The sequence below is a fragment of the Pomacea canaliculata genome, linkage group LG2 (genome assembly GCF_003073045.1).
Source record: "Pomacea canaliculata isolate SZHN2017 linkage group LG2, ASM307304v1, whole genome shotgun sequence".
In the NCBI taxonomy this organism is placed as follows: Eukaryota; Metazoa; Mollusca; class Gastropoda; order Architaenioglossa; family Ampullariidae; genus Pomacea; species Pomacea canaliculata.
Window position 1 is genome coordinate 22,524,483 of NC_037591.1, and position 17,044 is coordinate 22,541,526.

General features: G+C 37.3%; 1 protein-coding gene across 25 annotated transcripts in view; it reads left to right on the top strand.

The window, feature by feature from the left end:
- LOC112556558 (talin-1-like) overlaps positions 1-17,044 on the top strand; it is a 93,452-nt gene that overhangs the window by 29,210 nt on the left and 47,198 nt on the right. For 20 of the 25 annotated variants that reach the window (XR_003097765.1, XR_003097766.1, XR_003097764.1 and 17 more), the window contains exons 10-36: positions 340-444; positions 740-829; positions 1,142-1,207; positions 1,519-1,620; positions 3,680-3,756; positions 3,977-4,160; positions 6,058-6,198; positions 6,626-6,786; positions 7,027-7,180; positions 7,381-7,485; positions 7,824-7,991; positions 9,462-9,677; positions 9,909-10,022; positions 10,815-10,946; positions 11,169-11,297; positions 11,552-11,779; positions 11,911-12,045; positions 12,316-12,444; positions 12,711-12,848; positions 13,115-13,288; positions 13,466-13,585; positions 13,935-14,272; positions 14,477-14,570; positions 14,887-14,976; positions 15,139-15,261; positions 15,494-15,637; positions 16,620-16,637. Coding sequence is in view for 21 of the 25 variants with exons in the window: in XM_025225675.1 (XP_025081460.1) it covers positions 340-444; positions 740-829; positions 1,142-1,207; positions 1,519-1,620; positions 3,680-3,756; positions 3,977-4,160; positions 6,058-6,198; positions 6,626-6,786; positions 7,027-7,180; positions 7,381-7,485; positions 7,824-7,991; positions 9,462-9,677; positions 9,909-10,022; positions 10,815-10,946; positions 11,169-11,297; positions 11,552-11,779; positions 11,911-12,045; positions 12,316-12,444; positions 12,711-12,848; positions 13,115-13,288; positions 13,466-13,585; positions 13,935-14,272; positions 14,477-14,570; positions 14,887-14,976; positions 15,139-15,261; positions 15,494-15,637; positions 16,620-16,637 (3,675 nt within the window). In the remaining 4 variants the exon portion in view is untranslated. The remainder of the gene's footprint in view (positions 1-339; positions 445-739; positions 830-1,141; positions 1,208-1,518; positions 1,621-3,679; positions 3,757-3,976; positions 4,161-6,057; positions 6,199-6,625; positions 6,787-7,026; positions 7,181-7,380; positions 7,486-7,823; positions 7,992-9,461; positions 9,678-9,908; positions 10,023-10,814; positions 10,947-11,168; positions 11,298-11,551; positions 11,780-11,910; positions 12,046-12,315; positions 12,445-12,710; positions 12,849-13,114; positions 13,289-13,465; positions 13,586-13,934; positions 14,273-14,476; positions 14,571-14,886; positions 14,977-15,138; positions 15,262-15,493; positions 15,638-16,619; positions 16,638-17,044) is intronic. The other 5 variants (XR_003097767.1, XM_025225682.1, XM_025225687.1 and 2 more) reach the window with 1 other exon arrangement.

A 17,044-nucleotide genomic window follows, 5' to 3' on the forward strand; every position in this document is an offset into this window, starting at 1 on the left:
TTTGGACACCATTGGGTGCTACGTCTTCAATGAATGGGTTAGGGTGTCACAATTCTATGCCAGAGGTTGGCCATAAGAGAACTGGTCTGCCTTGTAAAGATGAGATTTACATATACCTGTTTGTTCATGTTAGTATTTTCAAGTCATTTCAACAAAAACCGTACAACATATTGTATAGGAGGCAGTTCATTGCATTTTAAACAATTGTTCCAATTGACTTTGGTTGGGAAGGGTGAGTGGAAGAGAGCACTTGTAATTTAATATGCTTAATATGTTGTCATGGTTTCATGACAGAATGGCAGCCTATCTTTTACATTTTTGTCATTTATTCTCTCTCAGGAACACAAAAAGCATGCAGGTTTGGCAGAGATTGAGGCCAAAGTGAGATACACACACCTGTGTCGCTCACTGAAAACATATGGGATAACATTCTTTCTCGTAAAAGTGAGAACCTGGTTGCTTCACCTCGCATAAAATTAGAGTATGAAGGATTAATCATGTATTCACAGATGTATAGTTTTACTTCAGGCATGATTATCACAAATGTAAATTCAGTTTAGAAATTTTTTTTGTTAAATAGATGGTTTATTGAATTAATGTTTGCTTACACACTTGTATGAGGTCTGTCTTCTAAATTCATGAATTGATCAGTGTGGAAATGAAAGAATTTTGAAACTTCTAATATATGGCATTGTCAAAGACTGGGTTAAGCTTTTGTTGTGGTTTGTCTCCTGTACAGGAGAAGATGAAAGGAAAGAACAAGCTGGTGCCTCGCCTCTTGGGAATTACTAAAGAGAGTGTTGTACGCGTGGATGAAAAAACAAAAGAGGTGTGTTTCTGGTTAGAAGGATGCATTATCCAATGTTTAGAGGGCTGGATGCTTTGCCGTATTATAGGCTTAGGCATAAAACACCAACAGTTCTTCTGTTGTCCAATGTTTGATGTAGATATGACTCACATTTGACTGAAAACGCTTCATTGAATTGTTCTGTGGTGTTTACTGTTGGTGAATGATTTAGTATATTAATGTTTCTTGTGTAAACTGTGAGGGTATCTCTAATATTTCTCATCCATATTTTTATATTGGCAAATGTTGCTGTAGCCACTATGTTAGCTAAGATTTTATGACCTTATAATCTAGATTCTTAAGACATGGCCTCTAACCACAGTTAGAAGATGGGCAGCCTCACCAAACACTTTTACTCTGGTGAGTATGAAAAGTGTGTAGATAATGTCAGCTATGTCTGGATCATTAAATAAAAATTAAAGGATGTAATGATTTCTGGAGCTGCAATAATACAGTTGAAAATATAGGTACCTTTTACTTTGGCTGGTTTCTTTGTATTGCTTGATTAGGTATTTTATGGCCACATTTTCTGCCTAATATATGGTGTATGTACTTTGTCATCTGCAAGAAGATCGTGCACTTCACCTGGGGTTTAAAGTTGTTATTTGTGTTGTTGCATTACACTTTGTAGGATTTATATCTACACATGCATGTATTGGCTTACTTCCTAGGATTTTGGGGACTACTCAGATGACTACTATTCAGTCCAGACCACGGAAGGAGAACAAATATCACAGCTTATTGCTGGATACATTGACATTATTCTGAGAAAGGTAAGAACCAGTAATGCTCATTAAAAAAATCTGATTGAAATTTTGTTTATGACTTCTGTGTTGCTAAGTTTTCCCAGACAACCAATTGTGATTAAAGTGATCAGTGATTTAAGCAGACATGCATGCTCTGTTTTATTTTTGGGAGTTGTAGTGAAAAACAATCCTTATACATTCATATCCTTTTATTGTTCATGACATCTTAAGAAATTGGGAAAATGCCATAGAGCTGTCTTCTTGTTTTTGATGATAGGGGATGGGAGAGGGAACAACTTTCATACAGACCTGTTTGCAGTTTGTCACGATAGTGTTTAACATAAGACATAGTACTATATTTTGATATGATTCATAAATCATCAGTGTAGTGGCATGAGAGGAAATGTCTTCTGTCTCAGATGTATATAAATCATTTATAATATTTCAAAGTCATGTATAATTATATACAAGATGTTTAATTTTTTATTTTACTTTTAGTTTAATTTCCTTCTGTACACAGTGGTGCTACACAAATCTCAAAATCTTGATGACACACTAAACATTACAAAATCACACACTAGAGAAATATTCTAAAATTAATAAAAGTACTTAAAAATGCAACCATAATGAAAGTGATTATGTACTCTTTGTAAAATATGTGGAAAATCCTGTTAGAGCTCAGCTTATGTTTGTCATGACCGGTGCTCACATGGCTTGATCAACTCCATTATCTCCATATTCCTCATTAGGATCTTTATTAGAAATGACAGAGGACTCATTCTCTAAACTTTTCAACTTTTGTACATATTTTTACTAAATTGAGAAAATAAAAAATTTTGAACTTAAGAATACTTGCATAAACTTTTAATCACATTTTAAATGCTTTTTAACTAATAAAATAACATTTACTGTTCTAATTAGTAGAATTTTACTATGGGTGGGGTTTGAAGCTAAGATTGAAACTGAGGGAGAGAATCATATAGAGTTACAGTAGATTAATATACTATGCATAAGAGCAGCATACTGTTTTAATGATGAAAATAGTAGATAGTGGTGTTTTTTGTGTAGTGATTTAAATGATATAATTCATTAGCACTTCTTTTTTGTAAAATCTTGCTGACGTTCTTTTGTTCTTCTTGGCTATGGTGTGACAGTAACAGCACATTGTCTTTTTATATTTATTTCCTAGATATGTTACTTGCATACTTATTTATTATGTGTGCATATTAGTGTGTGTATGAGAGCTAAGAGAGGTTAAAGAGAAGGAATCAGTTTATTTGAGTGCAGTTGCCTTCATCATTTGTCACAAGATATCATGCTGAGATATTCTATTTATAAATAACTCATTGCTCTCACTGATTGAATGTATCAATAGCTATGAGGAAACATGTGACTTTAGCTTGTTGTTACTTGAAAGCAGGAAGCTGTGTAAGAAAGTAATTTCCTTGTTGGTTTGGGGAGATCACACCTCAACAGGCCGTGTACATTGTTTTTCTTCTTTTAACTCCCTTCTCCTTTCCTCTGTGTGTGTGTTCAGATTTGATTGCTTTGTTTTTGGTTTGCTAGAGTTTCAAAAAACTACATAAGAAATAGTTTAGGTGAAGGAGGACTGGAGAGCACTATTATAGAGATTTGAAGGTGCTACTCTTTTCACCAGTCACACTTGCTCATGTTTGCATTGGTTCTTTGAGCTTGTGTCATTAGGCCATGACCTATAACTTCAGCTTGTGGGCTCATTTTTGTAGGAATGTAAGTCAAAGGTTTCTTGTCACTTATTATGCTAGAGAACATTTTGATTGCATCTTTAAATATCAGTGTGTCTTATTCCCTAAGAGTCCAAGGCATGTCCTTGTTATACTTATATATCACACAGACTGATTCCTGTGACTTTATGGATTGACCTGCATGACAGTCAGGTCACTTTGGGGAAAATTAAGGGTTCAGAAAATTTAATTGACATTTAAGAATAATTTTTATTTTGTGGAGTTTTCCTGCCCACATGGTAATGGTCTGGATCATGTCTGGTTATTTTTTTTATTGACTGTTTTTGATGCCATATTTGATATTTTTTATAATTTTTTAACAGAAAAAAGCTAAGGACCATCTGGGTATTGATGGAGATGAGAACTCCATGATGTACGAGGACAATGTGCAACCTGCCAAGTGAGTGAAGCAAATTTCTTATCACAATATTATTTGCTTGTGGGTGTGATCAGTGCAGATTTGTGCATTTTTGCAATCCTATTAGACCACAAGATATATAGCTGGCATATAAAGTATATTATTTTTTATTCATTTTGTCTCTTTGCTTACCCTTTAATTTTCCTTTTCCCTCATTCATGCATGTTTTGTTTATATTGAATCTTTGTTTATATTTTTTCAGGGCAACTATTATCCAGCAGCAGTCTTCCAATATAAGCCACCCAACCTCTGGTTCAGTTGCTATTCCAGCTGTTTTGCGAGATGGATATCAGGGCGAGAATGAGTTCTCCATGGAGTCGCTGAACAAGGCACATTTCTCTCAGTCCTCTGGCCAGGCACTTGGCGGAGGCCGTGCATCTATGCATGTCAGTGTGCAGTGTTAAATGCTTCCTGCCTTCTTTTTTACACTGTTGTCATGTTTAATCCTTATGCTGCTTTTTTTTTCAAGACACCTTCCTGTGTCCACTGACACACTTAAAAAGGGTCAAAAGAGGGTTGGCTGTTGCGAATTAAATGCTTTTTTTTTTAAAAAAAGACTTCTTTCTTGGTGCAGATAAGCATGATCAGGCAGCAAAAATTAGTGTTGTACTTATTATAGAGAGAAGGTCTTGCAATAAGAGTAGTGCAACTAGCTAACCAGAGTATATGTAATAACCATTAAATGATTGCAATCAAAGCAAATGTTGGGTTGTGTGGACAGTTTCTACTGATTATTGGAGATGATTTTTGCTATAACTAAATTTTCAGAGGACAGAGCTTTATGTTCAGAGAAATTTGTGGCTAAATGTATCATTATAGAAAATTTGTTTTCATTTGAAGTTCTATCTTACTAGTACAAACTTTTCAGATAACCCAGTACAAGAAATGTAGAGCAGCATGTTAACAGTAACCAGAGGCTGTTAATTCACTAGTCTCTTCACACTGCTTTAATTGTCATAATAATTCTTGGAAAAATAAATTGCTGAGGTTTTAATAGTTTTAATAGTATCAACATGTGATATAAAGTTTAGCCATTAAATTTCTTTGCATCAAACTTAATTTAAAGAAAGAACCACTCCTCAGCCTTCATTATTATATAAGATTTTATTTTCTATAATTTATATTGTACAATATCATGATGTATTTGACTTTTCATTCTCATCAGTCACCTAGTAGATTTGAATCTGATGAGACAATTATTTTTCCCTGGTTAAAGATAATTTTGGGAAGAATTATGATATCTTTTTGCAATAGCAAAGTCATTTTCCACAAGTGTCATTAGTGTTATTGTTTATTAATTAATTTCCCAGTGTTTATTGGCTTACATCCATGTTAGCCACTTTAGCAAAACACAGTTGCCAAAAGATGAGCATTGGTAATTGATTGTCCTAAACTCAGAAGTGGCTGCAGAATCCAGTCCTCACTTTTTGGAGTATTAACATGTGATATGTGTACTTGCCCTATACAGTCCCTTTCTGTTTGCCCCACATTGTGCGTCCTGTCGTCTTTGCTGATGCAATCCCAGCTACTTTATTGCCCGAGTTTGTTTCTAGAAGAGTTTTTGTAGTGATTGAACTCACTTGATCCTACAGTCATAGTAGACTTTTAGTTTATCAGTTCTGTACAAAACACAGCGCAGAAAGAACTAGTTGTGGCTTCCTCTCTCCCAACATATATTTGCTTTTGTTGAGTTTGTTTTAACCTTTTGCCTGGAATGCAGCACTTTGAAAGTTGAACAGATACCTCTCCTCCCCCATTACCCTGCACCCTTCAGAAAACAAAAGACAACAAAAAAGTAATTCAGGGCCTTGATGAATCTGTTATTCCAGTGATGACAGGAGTGCTGTATCTCTTGTTAAAATTATATTCATTCCAATTTCATATCTTGACATAAGCATTTTAATACTTTACTCTGTGGGAAGATAGAAGAATGATATAATAAGCTTTCAAACCTTCTGCTGACAAGAATGGGATCCTGATACAGAACAGCCACCTTGTAGATAAAACTATTTATGTAGTCTTTTGTTTACTTAAAGAGGGGAAAGTACTGTTGATTCTTTTTTCAAACTTTGTTACAGTATTTTATAAATGGAGAGAAGATGCAAGGAAAAATATTTTTTCCAGCTGGAATAGTTCAGTATTTTGTTGATTTCTGCATAACTGAGATTTGATTCTAGAAAAATGCTTTGAATCTGTTTGCAACTGTGGTATCTTCAAATTGTTTAGCACTCTTAATCAACAGAAACAAAATACAACTGATAAAATATAAAATATCATTCACAGGGCCAGTCAATACAGGAAACTGAATTAACTCCAGCCCAGCGTGCGTTTGTAGTGACTATAGAAGAAGGATTGGGAAGTCTGTCAGCTGCCAGAAGTGACCTGGACAGGAAACTTGAGATTCCCACTATTGGATCCGATCCAGTAAGTTGTACTTGTTCATTCCTTGGTGTCTTAAGTATATAGTGTAAGAACCAGACTCGTACTAATGTCAAGCTTCTACAACTATAATAGAATGGTCCAGCAAATAAAAGTTATTACTATATGGCACTTTAGGCCCATTGATTTTTGGTATGAGGAAAATGACATGCAAATAACTGTGACTTGTGAGCCCAATTTATGTTGCTCAGAACGAAACTAAAGTATCATGAGTGGATTCACACAATTCCAACCTAAAACGTACTGGGATATTGATCATCATAGTATAATTTATGTGTTGGGTTCTCTTTGATCAGAAAGTAACAGCAGAGACAGTTTCATTCCATCTTCCATAAGAATGTCAGAATTATCTGTGAAGAAATGGAAATGAAAAAATTATTAATGTTTTGCTGGATGGCCTATGTGACATCAGGCTTCAAAGAAGTGGAGAGAAAACCAACTGGATCTGTCCAGACAGAAGGCCACTGCCCAACTGTCCTCAATGAATGCAGCTACTGCCCAGCTTTTGACCCTGACCTCAGGTGGACTTGATGATGTAGACTATACTGCAGTGGGAGCTGCTGTAAATCAGATGTAAGCAATTGCTGCCGCTTTTTAAGTGCATTGATGCATCCTTGGCTTTTACAACTACAAATCAAACCCTTCTTTGCCATCTCAGACTTGTAAGTGTGAAGCTGGTCTATTTCTTAAGGTTATCTTTCTATTAGACAGTAAAAGCTGAAAAGTTTTAAAATTCACTAGATAAGTGAGAATAAGAAAAAAAAAAGAAAGTAGTTTTATGTAGCTCTCTATGAATGTTTTGTGCATGTCCAGTTCTTCAAACATGGGACAGTTTAGCCGTGATGTCAAGATGCTTGCAGCGCTGGGAGAAGACAAGAATGCTAGTGACAAACTGCTGGATGCCACCCGCCGTCTGTGTGGAGCTTTCTCTGAGCTGCTTAATGCAGCGCAGCCAGGGTCTAAGGAGGTGTGTATATATATCACATCTACATGAGTATCATGATTAGGAAAGTTGGAGATGAACATGAACAAGGGAAAGGAGTGGACAAATGATTTCTCACAAGGCAAATAATAAATACAATCTCATTGTAGATCAGTGCACATGCTGTGTAGATCTGATGATGTAATTTCATTTAAAAATAGAATGTGTGTTTACTTTGTTTAAAGCCTCGGCAGAACTTGTTGGCTGCTGCTGGAAAGATTGGTGAAGCTAGCCAGGAGGTTATGGATGAGATAGGAGAAAGTGTTGAGGACATGGACAAGGCTTTCCAGGTGAGCTCAAAGATTAGCAGGAAATCACTCTCTGCTGTGGATTGTTCATTACTCAGAGAGTGGTTTCTTTACTTAAACTTCTTTGCTATTATTTTTACACTTCTTAAATGTTATATCCTTTGATTTGTGGAAAAACTGCAGAACTATATGTTTGGGGTGTGGTGAATATATTCATCCATGCAAATACCTCGTGTATTCCTTTAAACATTAACATTTGTCATGTCCAAATCACACTTTTTCATCTATAAATCTACAAGATTAGCAATTTATTCTGAATTATTGCTTTTTATTATATCCTTAAGTATTCAATAATCTGTTGTATGTATATATGTTTAAAGGACACCTTGTTGTCACTGGCAAAAGCTGTAGCAAACGCTACAGCAGCCCTGGTGCTAAAGGCAAAAACAGTAGCCAGTAAAACAGAAAACCCAGCACAGCAGAACAAAGTGATCAGTTCTGCCACTCAGTGTGCCTTGGCCACATCACAGCTTGTTGCATGTTCTAAGGTAAGGCTATTTGTGATAATGATCAGTTTTGTTCTGAACAAATATTGAAATGAGGTGATGAGTTGAAAAAGAAACCATACATTTGATAAACTGTGGCAATTAATAAAATATTGAGAAATGGTTTCTTTTTTCAACTTGACCAGATGACCTGAGCATTAGGACCAGTGGGGCTACAACTGCTTTTTAACCAAATAAATTATTGCTCTGGTGTTAGCATCACCTTCTGCACCTAGGTGCTTCCAGCTATAATTTTCTCCATCTCCATTTGGGTGAGGCTGAGGAAAGAATTACAGCCGCTCGAAGGCTCTCCACTTTAAACATGAATGAAGCAAAGTGAAAGGTCTGTATCCACTAGCGCCAGCGAGAACATCTCTTATTGTAAGATGTCACTTGTAAGATGGCTGACTTCTTCCACAAGAAGCACCTGGTTCCCGTCACCACCAAGGGATTGTGGGCCATGCTGTCATCCACCCTCTGCCACTTCCTGCTGTGGGTTTGAACCAGAATCTCTTGGATTTTTTGGCCAACCTCTCCAGGTCCCAGCCAGTAGCTCACTCTCTTTTCTTCACACGGAATTGGCTTGGGTTCTTACCTGTCTGAATATGGAGAGCTTTGAACCTCTCACCCCAGGCTTCCTTAAGTGACTGAGCACTCCATCTTCTTCCTGGCCTTTAGCCTCAGCAGCAAGAGTTTCTGAATTCATACCTTGTTGGTGGATTTTAACTACCAGCAGTTTAGAAGAAAGAATCTATGTACTTCTCACCACTGTTGTTTCTGCCCTCAGTCGATAGTGGTTTGGCCCAAGCCTTCTTCCAAAAACAATGATTCAGTGCATCTACAAGACCTTGTGAGGGCTCTGATTTATCTGTGCTGGTCCTGTCCTCTGGGGGATGGACAGTGCCAGCTGTTCCTCCCACTTCAGCTTGACCCTAGGCACATTTCTGCACAGACCCTCTGCCAGCAAGAGTTAGTAACCTAGACGACCAGGGGTGATAATTTATTTGGCTAAAGAAGTTGTAGTCGCAAAGTTTTAATTAGTTATATCAAAGAAAGTTAATTTACAAGGAAGATTTTGTTTTATTGCTGCCGGCACGTAAAACACAACCAACCAACCTTGTTTTATTGCTGGTGAAGTAAATCATTCCTGAAGTATATCATGTTAAAAAAGTTTATTTTGGATAATTTTACATGTTTTTCCTCCTTTTGCATTTCAGTGACCAGATGCATGTACTGACAAACTTTTTGGTCTCTACTGACCTGTATACTAAGAACCTAATAACCACAGCTAGACTTGGTCCTCTGCATATTAACAAATTTATACCACTTTGTTGGTGCTACAATTTCGATAGATGCATCTAGTCAGCTTTAAAGTACTTGCATAACCATCAATCATGTGCCATCCGTGAAAGAGATAACACTATCCCAGAGTGTGCAGCTTGGTTTAATATTTACCTTTTGTTCTTGTGTTAGGTGGTTGCTCCAACAATTGGACAACCAGCATGCCAGGAACAATTGATTGAAGCTGCCAAGCTGGTAGCCAAGTCGGTGGAAGGCATTGTAGCTGCAGCACAGTCAGCATGTAGTGATGACCACCTTCTGCAGGACCTGGGAGTTGCTGCTACAGCTGTCACGCGTGCCCTTAATGACCTTCTACAGCATATCAAAAAAGCTGCTGGGCCTACTCGAGTGAGTATTCATGAGAGTTCTAACCTGGGTCATAAACATGAGTCCAAGCTTTAACCTTACATTTTGCTTGCCATCATTAGTAGTGCTGGGTTTATTTCATTTGCCACTTGTGAGTAAATGACCATTCTGTGTCATTGTCGGCTGATGTACAATTACTTGTTTAAAAGTCTATTCCTTGATGTGACACCTTTTGTTAAGGCTGTGCAAGAAAGACCTTTGTGATCATTGCAGGCCAATGAACAGCATGAAGAGGGTGTGGATGCTGTCATCAATGTCACTGATCGCTTGATTAGCAGTACTGGGGATGCCCATGAGATGGTCAAGCAGGCCAAACACCTGGCTCAGGTGAGAAATTAACAAATCTTTTTATACTTCTAAAGGATTTGTATATGGTTTGCTTCCACAGCAGCAAACATCTTCACAGCTACGGCTTTCGCACACTGTAATATGAACTAGGTAGGATCAAAGCATCATGCTGTGCTTAAATAAATGAGTATATAAGAAAAGGAACTTTTGGCCTCTTCCTTGTTTGCTTTGCTATGAATTACTTCCCTTAAGAAGCTAAAATAGTCCACCAACCAAGTATTATGTTGTATTTGAAAGTAGGCAAGGAGTTGGTCAAGAGCCATGTTTTGAGATGATTGCCGGTTACTTTATTCTAATAAAATATGTTATTGTTTGGCACTTTATGTAAATAATTTTAATAACCTACTTTCATGAGAGGAGTTCTCTGTTCTATGCCGTTACCATCTTTCATGTGAATTTAGTACAAGAAAATAAAACCCATTTTTTGCAAATGCCATTGTTTAAATATTTAAAAATTGTTCTTTAAAATGGTGTGTTGGTGATGGTTTTCTTTATTGTAGGTTAATAGATGTAAACATTGGAACACATTGTACCTCATGCCACCACTACTGTTTTAAATGTTCGGGGTTTTTTTTCACAGTGAATAAGTTAAGGGCTATGATCGGTGTTCATTAGGCTATACAAGATAAAATTAGTAATTTGTAAAACATTTTAATTGTTTCATATAAATTATAATTGTACAAGTTTATATACCTTATATACTTATATTGTTTTGAAATATTGCTTAGTGATTTTTAGAACATAAAACAAATTGTGTTGTCTGTACAACAGGCCACATCACTGCTTGTTACGGCAATCAGAGGACAGGCTGAGCAGCAGCAGGATTCCGAGATGCAAAAAAGGTTATTGGCAGCAGCAAAGCAGCTGGCAGATGCTACTGCAAAACTTGTTGAAGCTGCTAAGGTGAGAAGAAGCTGCTAGAGTAGACTACATAAAAAAACGAGCAAAAGTTATTAATTGCAGGTGTCTAGATTACTTCCATGCTCACCTTTGTAAGCAGTAAACTGCATCTTATGCTGATTCTTGTGAGAGAAAGTCCCCAAAACACCTTAAATTTATTATTAGAAGTAAACATGAAAGTGCTAGTAGTGTGTAAGTCTTCATGCAGCTTTGATATGTTTGTAGGGCTGTGCTTCATCACCGAATGATAGCCAACAGCAGCAGATTCTGAAGTCTGCTGCTGAAGAATTGCGATCTGCAACTAACACTGCTGCCAGCAATGCCCTCAAACGTAGAGTTGTTGGCCGTTTGGAGGTAAGAAATGTTCCTTAAATTTCAGTTATTTGCTCTGGGAATAGGCACCACATATGAGCTATAATTACCTTTTCTTGAATTTATTCAAAAATCTTGTAAAATGAAAAGCAAGTAACAGAACTGTGCACCAATGGTGCTGTGTGGGAATGTCAAAAGGTGTGTTGAAGTAACTATAATTTTCATCCAAACAAATGTGTATGCAAAGATGAACAAAGGGTTAAGGTGAAACCTTGAATTTTTTTTTTTTTTCATAGAATGCTGCCAGGCAAGCTGTGTCTGCTGGTACCCAGCTCATCAACTCTGCTAACCAAGCCAACAAATCCAATCGCAACCCATCATCTCACCAGCAGTTGGGGGCATCTGTGCAGGCACTGGATGAACAGATTCCAGATTTGGTGCAAGCTTTGAGAACTGTGCAAAAAAACCGTGACTCTGCCACTGCACAGTTGGCGCTTATCAATGCCAGTCAGGAGTTTATCCAGGTCTTTATTTTAGCTTTTGATCTCATTGTTACTAGAAATGTTTGTTTATCTTTGCTGATACTCAAAAGGATGAATGCAACAGTTGTAACTGGGCAAAAAGACTCGGTCTTATATCTGTTTTCTGTTTGCAGCCGGCTTCTCGTATGGTAGCTGCTTCCAATGCTGCAGTACCAACAGTCACAGACCAGGCATCTCTTCTGAACCTTCACTCTTCTGTCAAAGCTATGTCTGCTGCTGTAGCTGAACTGAGGACAGCAGCTGCTAAAGTAAGCATAACTTGATTTCTGTTGTGGATGTGAAAAACGATGTGCATGGCAATGTGGTGACATGATTTGCATGGAACCACATGGGCCCAACTAAAAGGGGCTGCCCAGAACTGGGCCTGCTGGCGAGGTGTTGTTGCAGCCCTATTCTCTTCAAGGAGTAACAAGGAATAAACTAAGAAAACTATTGTAGTGACATGGTCATGTCAGGTAATGTGTGATCATTGTAGAATAACATTCATTTCATGGTGGTTGTATAAACTCTTGTTGCAGGCTCAGGAGGCATGTGGGTCCTTGGAGCTTGACAGTGCGTTAGATCAACTTGCTGGGCTAGATCATGAGCTGGAGGATGCACGGCAGGCAGCAGCCTTTGGACGATTGCATCCCCTACCTGGAGAAACGGTGAGCTTGTGTTCTTATTCTTGGGCATTTTATGTGTACGGTACGTCAAAAGCAGCAGAAATGTGCTTGAAAATTTTGCAGCTGCTCAGTTCAAAGTTAAAAATACATTAAGTTTGCTGTTTGGATACGTAGAGATTTTGGTTGCTAATATTATAAATGTTTTGCAGATTTTTTTTTATGTCTAGTTTTTTAGGTTTCCAACCATACTTTTTGTAAAAACGCTTCATTATTTGCAAGTGTAGTTATTGCTGATGTCTGGGTTTTAGGCTGAAACAGCTGCTGTTCAGCTTGGAGCAACCTCCAAGACTGTTGGGTCTTCAATGGCACAGCTGTTGACAGCTGCTGCACAAGGCAATGAAGACTATGTTGGTATAGCTGCACGAGATACAGCAAATGCTTTAAAGGTAAGTTCATTGTAAAGTTCATAGTTTGATATGAGTATTCTATCTGGCATTTAGAGGCAAGCTATTCTTGATTGTTTGTCACACATTTTACATATTTAATATATTTTCCTACAGTAACATTAGTTTTGCATTTATTCTTTTTGTTACTTTTATTGTAAAGCATGTGAAAACATCATTTGTGCATAGATGGTACTCAATAATTATTATTTTGTCGATTTTGTATAGCAGTGAAAAGGTCAATGACTGCTTTTGTACTGTTGGCACAGATACTGACTAATGCAGTGCGTGGTGTTGCTGCAACGACCACTGACAAGCAGGTTCAGGAAGCTGTCATTGCCAATGCCAGAGATGTTATTGATAAATCTTACCGACTGCTGGAAGAAGCTCGGCGTGCAATGCAGGATCCATCCAATCCAGATAACCAGCAACGTTTGACACAGGTCTAGCTCTAATCCAAACAATTTTCCTAAACTATGAAAGTGAAAGAGAACTCCCAACTCCATAGAATTTGTATGCTTGTTTTTTGGAATTTTTAACTTTCTTGCAATTGTTGATGTGAAGGTATGTCTTAATTAATTTCTCTGGCATGGATGTGGTTTTCTGAAAATTTGTTGAAGGTTGCCAAAGATGTGTCAAATGCTCTGAACAACTGTGTCAACTGCTTACCAGGCCAGCGTGATGTCGATAATGCCATCAGGCGCATCACTGCCTCTAGTCAGAATCTGTCCTCACCACAGGCAGGTGTTTTTATTTTTATTTAGGACTTTACCATTTCAGCTCAAAAAAACATCTTTGCATAAAGATTAATTTCTATTTCTCACCCATAAATGTGGATTCAGCTAATAAAGCCAAACATGAAACGTTAAACTCGGTGCTGCTAGCAGCTTAACAGAATGTTGAGTTGTCATTAGTTAGAGAAAGGCATGTTTTTCCAAACTGTTTGCACTTCCAGACATCATTATCACTGTCTATTATCGCTGTATCAACACCACTACCATTTTCATCACCATTTATCACCCGCACTCAACAAACAGTTGCAGCCCAAATCCAGTCTCAAGGTTAAGGTGTGTTCTATTTGTGCTCCAGTTTCCTCTCACAGACAAGACATATCCAGAAGTACAAGTAGACATGAACAACACAGCCGTCGGCCTCAACCAGGCTGCTAGTGATATAGTCACTGCCTCTCGCGGCACTGCTCATGAACTGGCCTCTTCGTCCAACCGCTACAGTCAAGCTTATGATGACTTTGTACACACTGGTTTGACCATGGCTGGTCTGTCCAAGGATGTGGAGACACAGAACCAGATTGTAGGAGGTCTGAAAAGTGTCTCAATGGTGTCTAGCAAGCTCCTCCTTGCAGCAAAGTCAGTCTCAGCTGATCCAAATGCACCTAACGCGAAAAATCTCTTAGCTCAGGCAGCAAGGTGAGCTTGCTTATGAGGGTAGGCTGTTTGTCAGAAACATTATGTTTGAGGGAAGTGAATTGTCTTATATATATATATCCATTACGTGCCTTTTAAAATTATAGATTGGTGAAAATGTAAACGTTTTATTCAGTTGATATCCATGTATGTGTCTATATGTACATGTATATGCCAGTAACATTTTTCTTGGTTAATTTTCACCAGGGCTGTGACAGAGAGCATCAATCATCTTATCAATATCTGCACAGTTTCGGCTCCAGGACAGAAAGAATGTGACAATGCTCTTCGTCAAATCCAGGTCCTTTGATTTAATCATGCACTTTTCTTCACATGCAAGTATATGAAGTACACATTAATTTAAACACATCTTTGTGGCATGGGAAAAATACAGTTGATTAATCCTCTTTTTTTATTGCTTTGAAGACCATAAATAATTGTGTACTGTAACAAGCATTTGGAGATAACATTAATTGTGATGTTGCACAAACATTTACATAGATATTGTAAAGGCTAATACTTGGATTACTAGTTGGAATGTGAATTTCAGGACCCATCCTCTTTGTGTTACTCAGGCTTCTAATTAGCTTTCTGTGGCATTTTCCCTGTTTGAACAGATGATAAGAAACTTGCTGGAGAACCCCAATGAGCCTGTCAGCGATTTGTCCTACTTTGATTCTCTGGATGCTGTAATGGAGAAATCTAAGGTTTGGGGCTTTTGTTGTTTTATTTGTGCATGAGTTTCCAAGTACATGGACGCATCAACATCTCATTTTCTTACATATACCACTCTTTCTCAGTCTCTAACTCTCACACACACGGATATTTTATGTGTGTGAGTCATCTGGATTTTCTGGATTTTTTGACAGGCCCTTGGTGATGCTATGACAGGAATCTCAAACCAAGCCAAAAAGGGAGATTTAGAAGAGTTTTGTGAATCAGTGCGTAATTTTGCCAGCTCTGTATGTGGACTGACAGAAGCCTCAACTCAGGTGAGATAACACAATAAGTGTAAATTTTTTTTTACATTTGAGCTTTTTTTAAAATAGATCATCTGTTCCCAAAAAAAAAGTGCATGACCTAGAACTGTAGCAACAATATACTTATGGTGCTTATGCCTGGTGATTAAAGAACCATTATCGTTGAAAAAGCATCTAAACATTTGATAGGATTGATGTTGACTTCCTCCTCACAGTTTAATTGGTTGTCTTTGTTTGTTCTTAGGCTGCTTACCTTGTTGGTATCTCCGATCCTGCTTCAGAACCTGGACGGCCAGGTGTTGTAGACCAGTCACAGTTCCACAGAGCTAATCAAGCTATCCAGATGGCCTGCCAAAACCTCACAAATCCAGCCAGCTCACAACAGCAGGTGAGTAGCCACTTTTTTTTAAACTGTTATGGATAGAACATGATCTAGAATTTTAAAAATCTGTTTTACTTTCATCCTTTTTAAAGCTATGCCATTCACATAAAATGGTCAGGACATTATTAAGTTTAGTAAATATATCATGAAGACTATTAGCTACCCCTTTGTTGACTCATTACAATGTGAAGAATGTTAGGAAAAACTACCCCCTATTTACTATCCACTCTTTCCTCCCAAGGGTAATAAAAGCTCTGTTCTTTTTTGTCTTACCTAATAAATTGGTAATAAAGGTATCTCAGAATTTTTCTGGTTAATAATGTATCTCTAATTTAACAAACGCATTTGTGTAAAAACTGATAACTTTGCAACTTGCATATCTATTGCTAAAAGCAGTCTTTTAGGGAAAGGGGAGACATTTGGTTTCACTTAACTTATAAGGAAAAAAAAGGGCAGTATCCTGATAACCATTTCTCTATTACTATTCCACACCAGCTTTTCTTAGCCTCCCCTACTTCCCCTTCCCCAAACCTATTTGTCAGTATTTTGTTTGTTTTATTTCTTGTGCTAAGTTGTTTCAAATCTGCCTGCAGTGTTTTACTCTCTGCATGTGATGGTCATGTTAGTAGTGAGCCATGGAGCATCTTTCATACCCTTTTATGTTGTTGCATTAATAGATTACAAAAAGAAAGAATTCATTTATTTTTTATGGGATAACTGCTGCTAGTTTATTTATGATGAGATATTTATAAACAGGAAAATAAAGAAGGTATGAGGGGTGGTTTGGTTTAGATTTTTTTTTTTATTGGGTGGTTGGGGAGAAATGTTTACTCCCTCTCCCCCATTTTATGGGCCAATAAGACATTACATTTTGCTTGTAAAAGGTGTTGATTGCACTAGAAACACTTTTTAGTTAAATATAAATGTTGCAACAATGGATGAATGACTATTTGAGTGAAAGAATGAAATTTTCAAATTTAAACTCCAGGTGAATGTGCAGGCTCAGGTATGTGATTTGTAAAAAAAGTGTTTCTGCCAGTATTTTATCGTCATATTTCATATGATATGAGTGTTTTCCTGCCCCATTCCCCAAACTCTTTTTAACCCTGGTAAACAGATTTCATCTGAATTTATTGTCCATTTTTATTTGGCTATGTTTTGACCCATTTTCTTTATATTTCCCTCTTTTATTTCTATTTTATATATAAAGCATTGATCAGCTAACATTTCCCTTCCACTTTCATCAAGTCTGAACATCCATGAGAATGAGATTTTAATAAAACTAATAACACTAATAAAATACGACTAATAAAAGCATCATAGCATCGTCCTGCATAAATAACCTTGATGCATAACAGCTGTACAATTGGCCATTTACTCATGAAGTATGATGCAGATTTATCCAAGGCATTT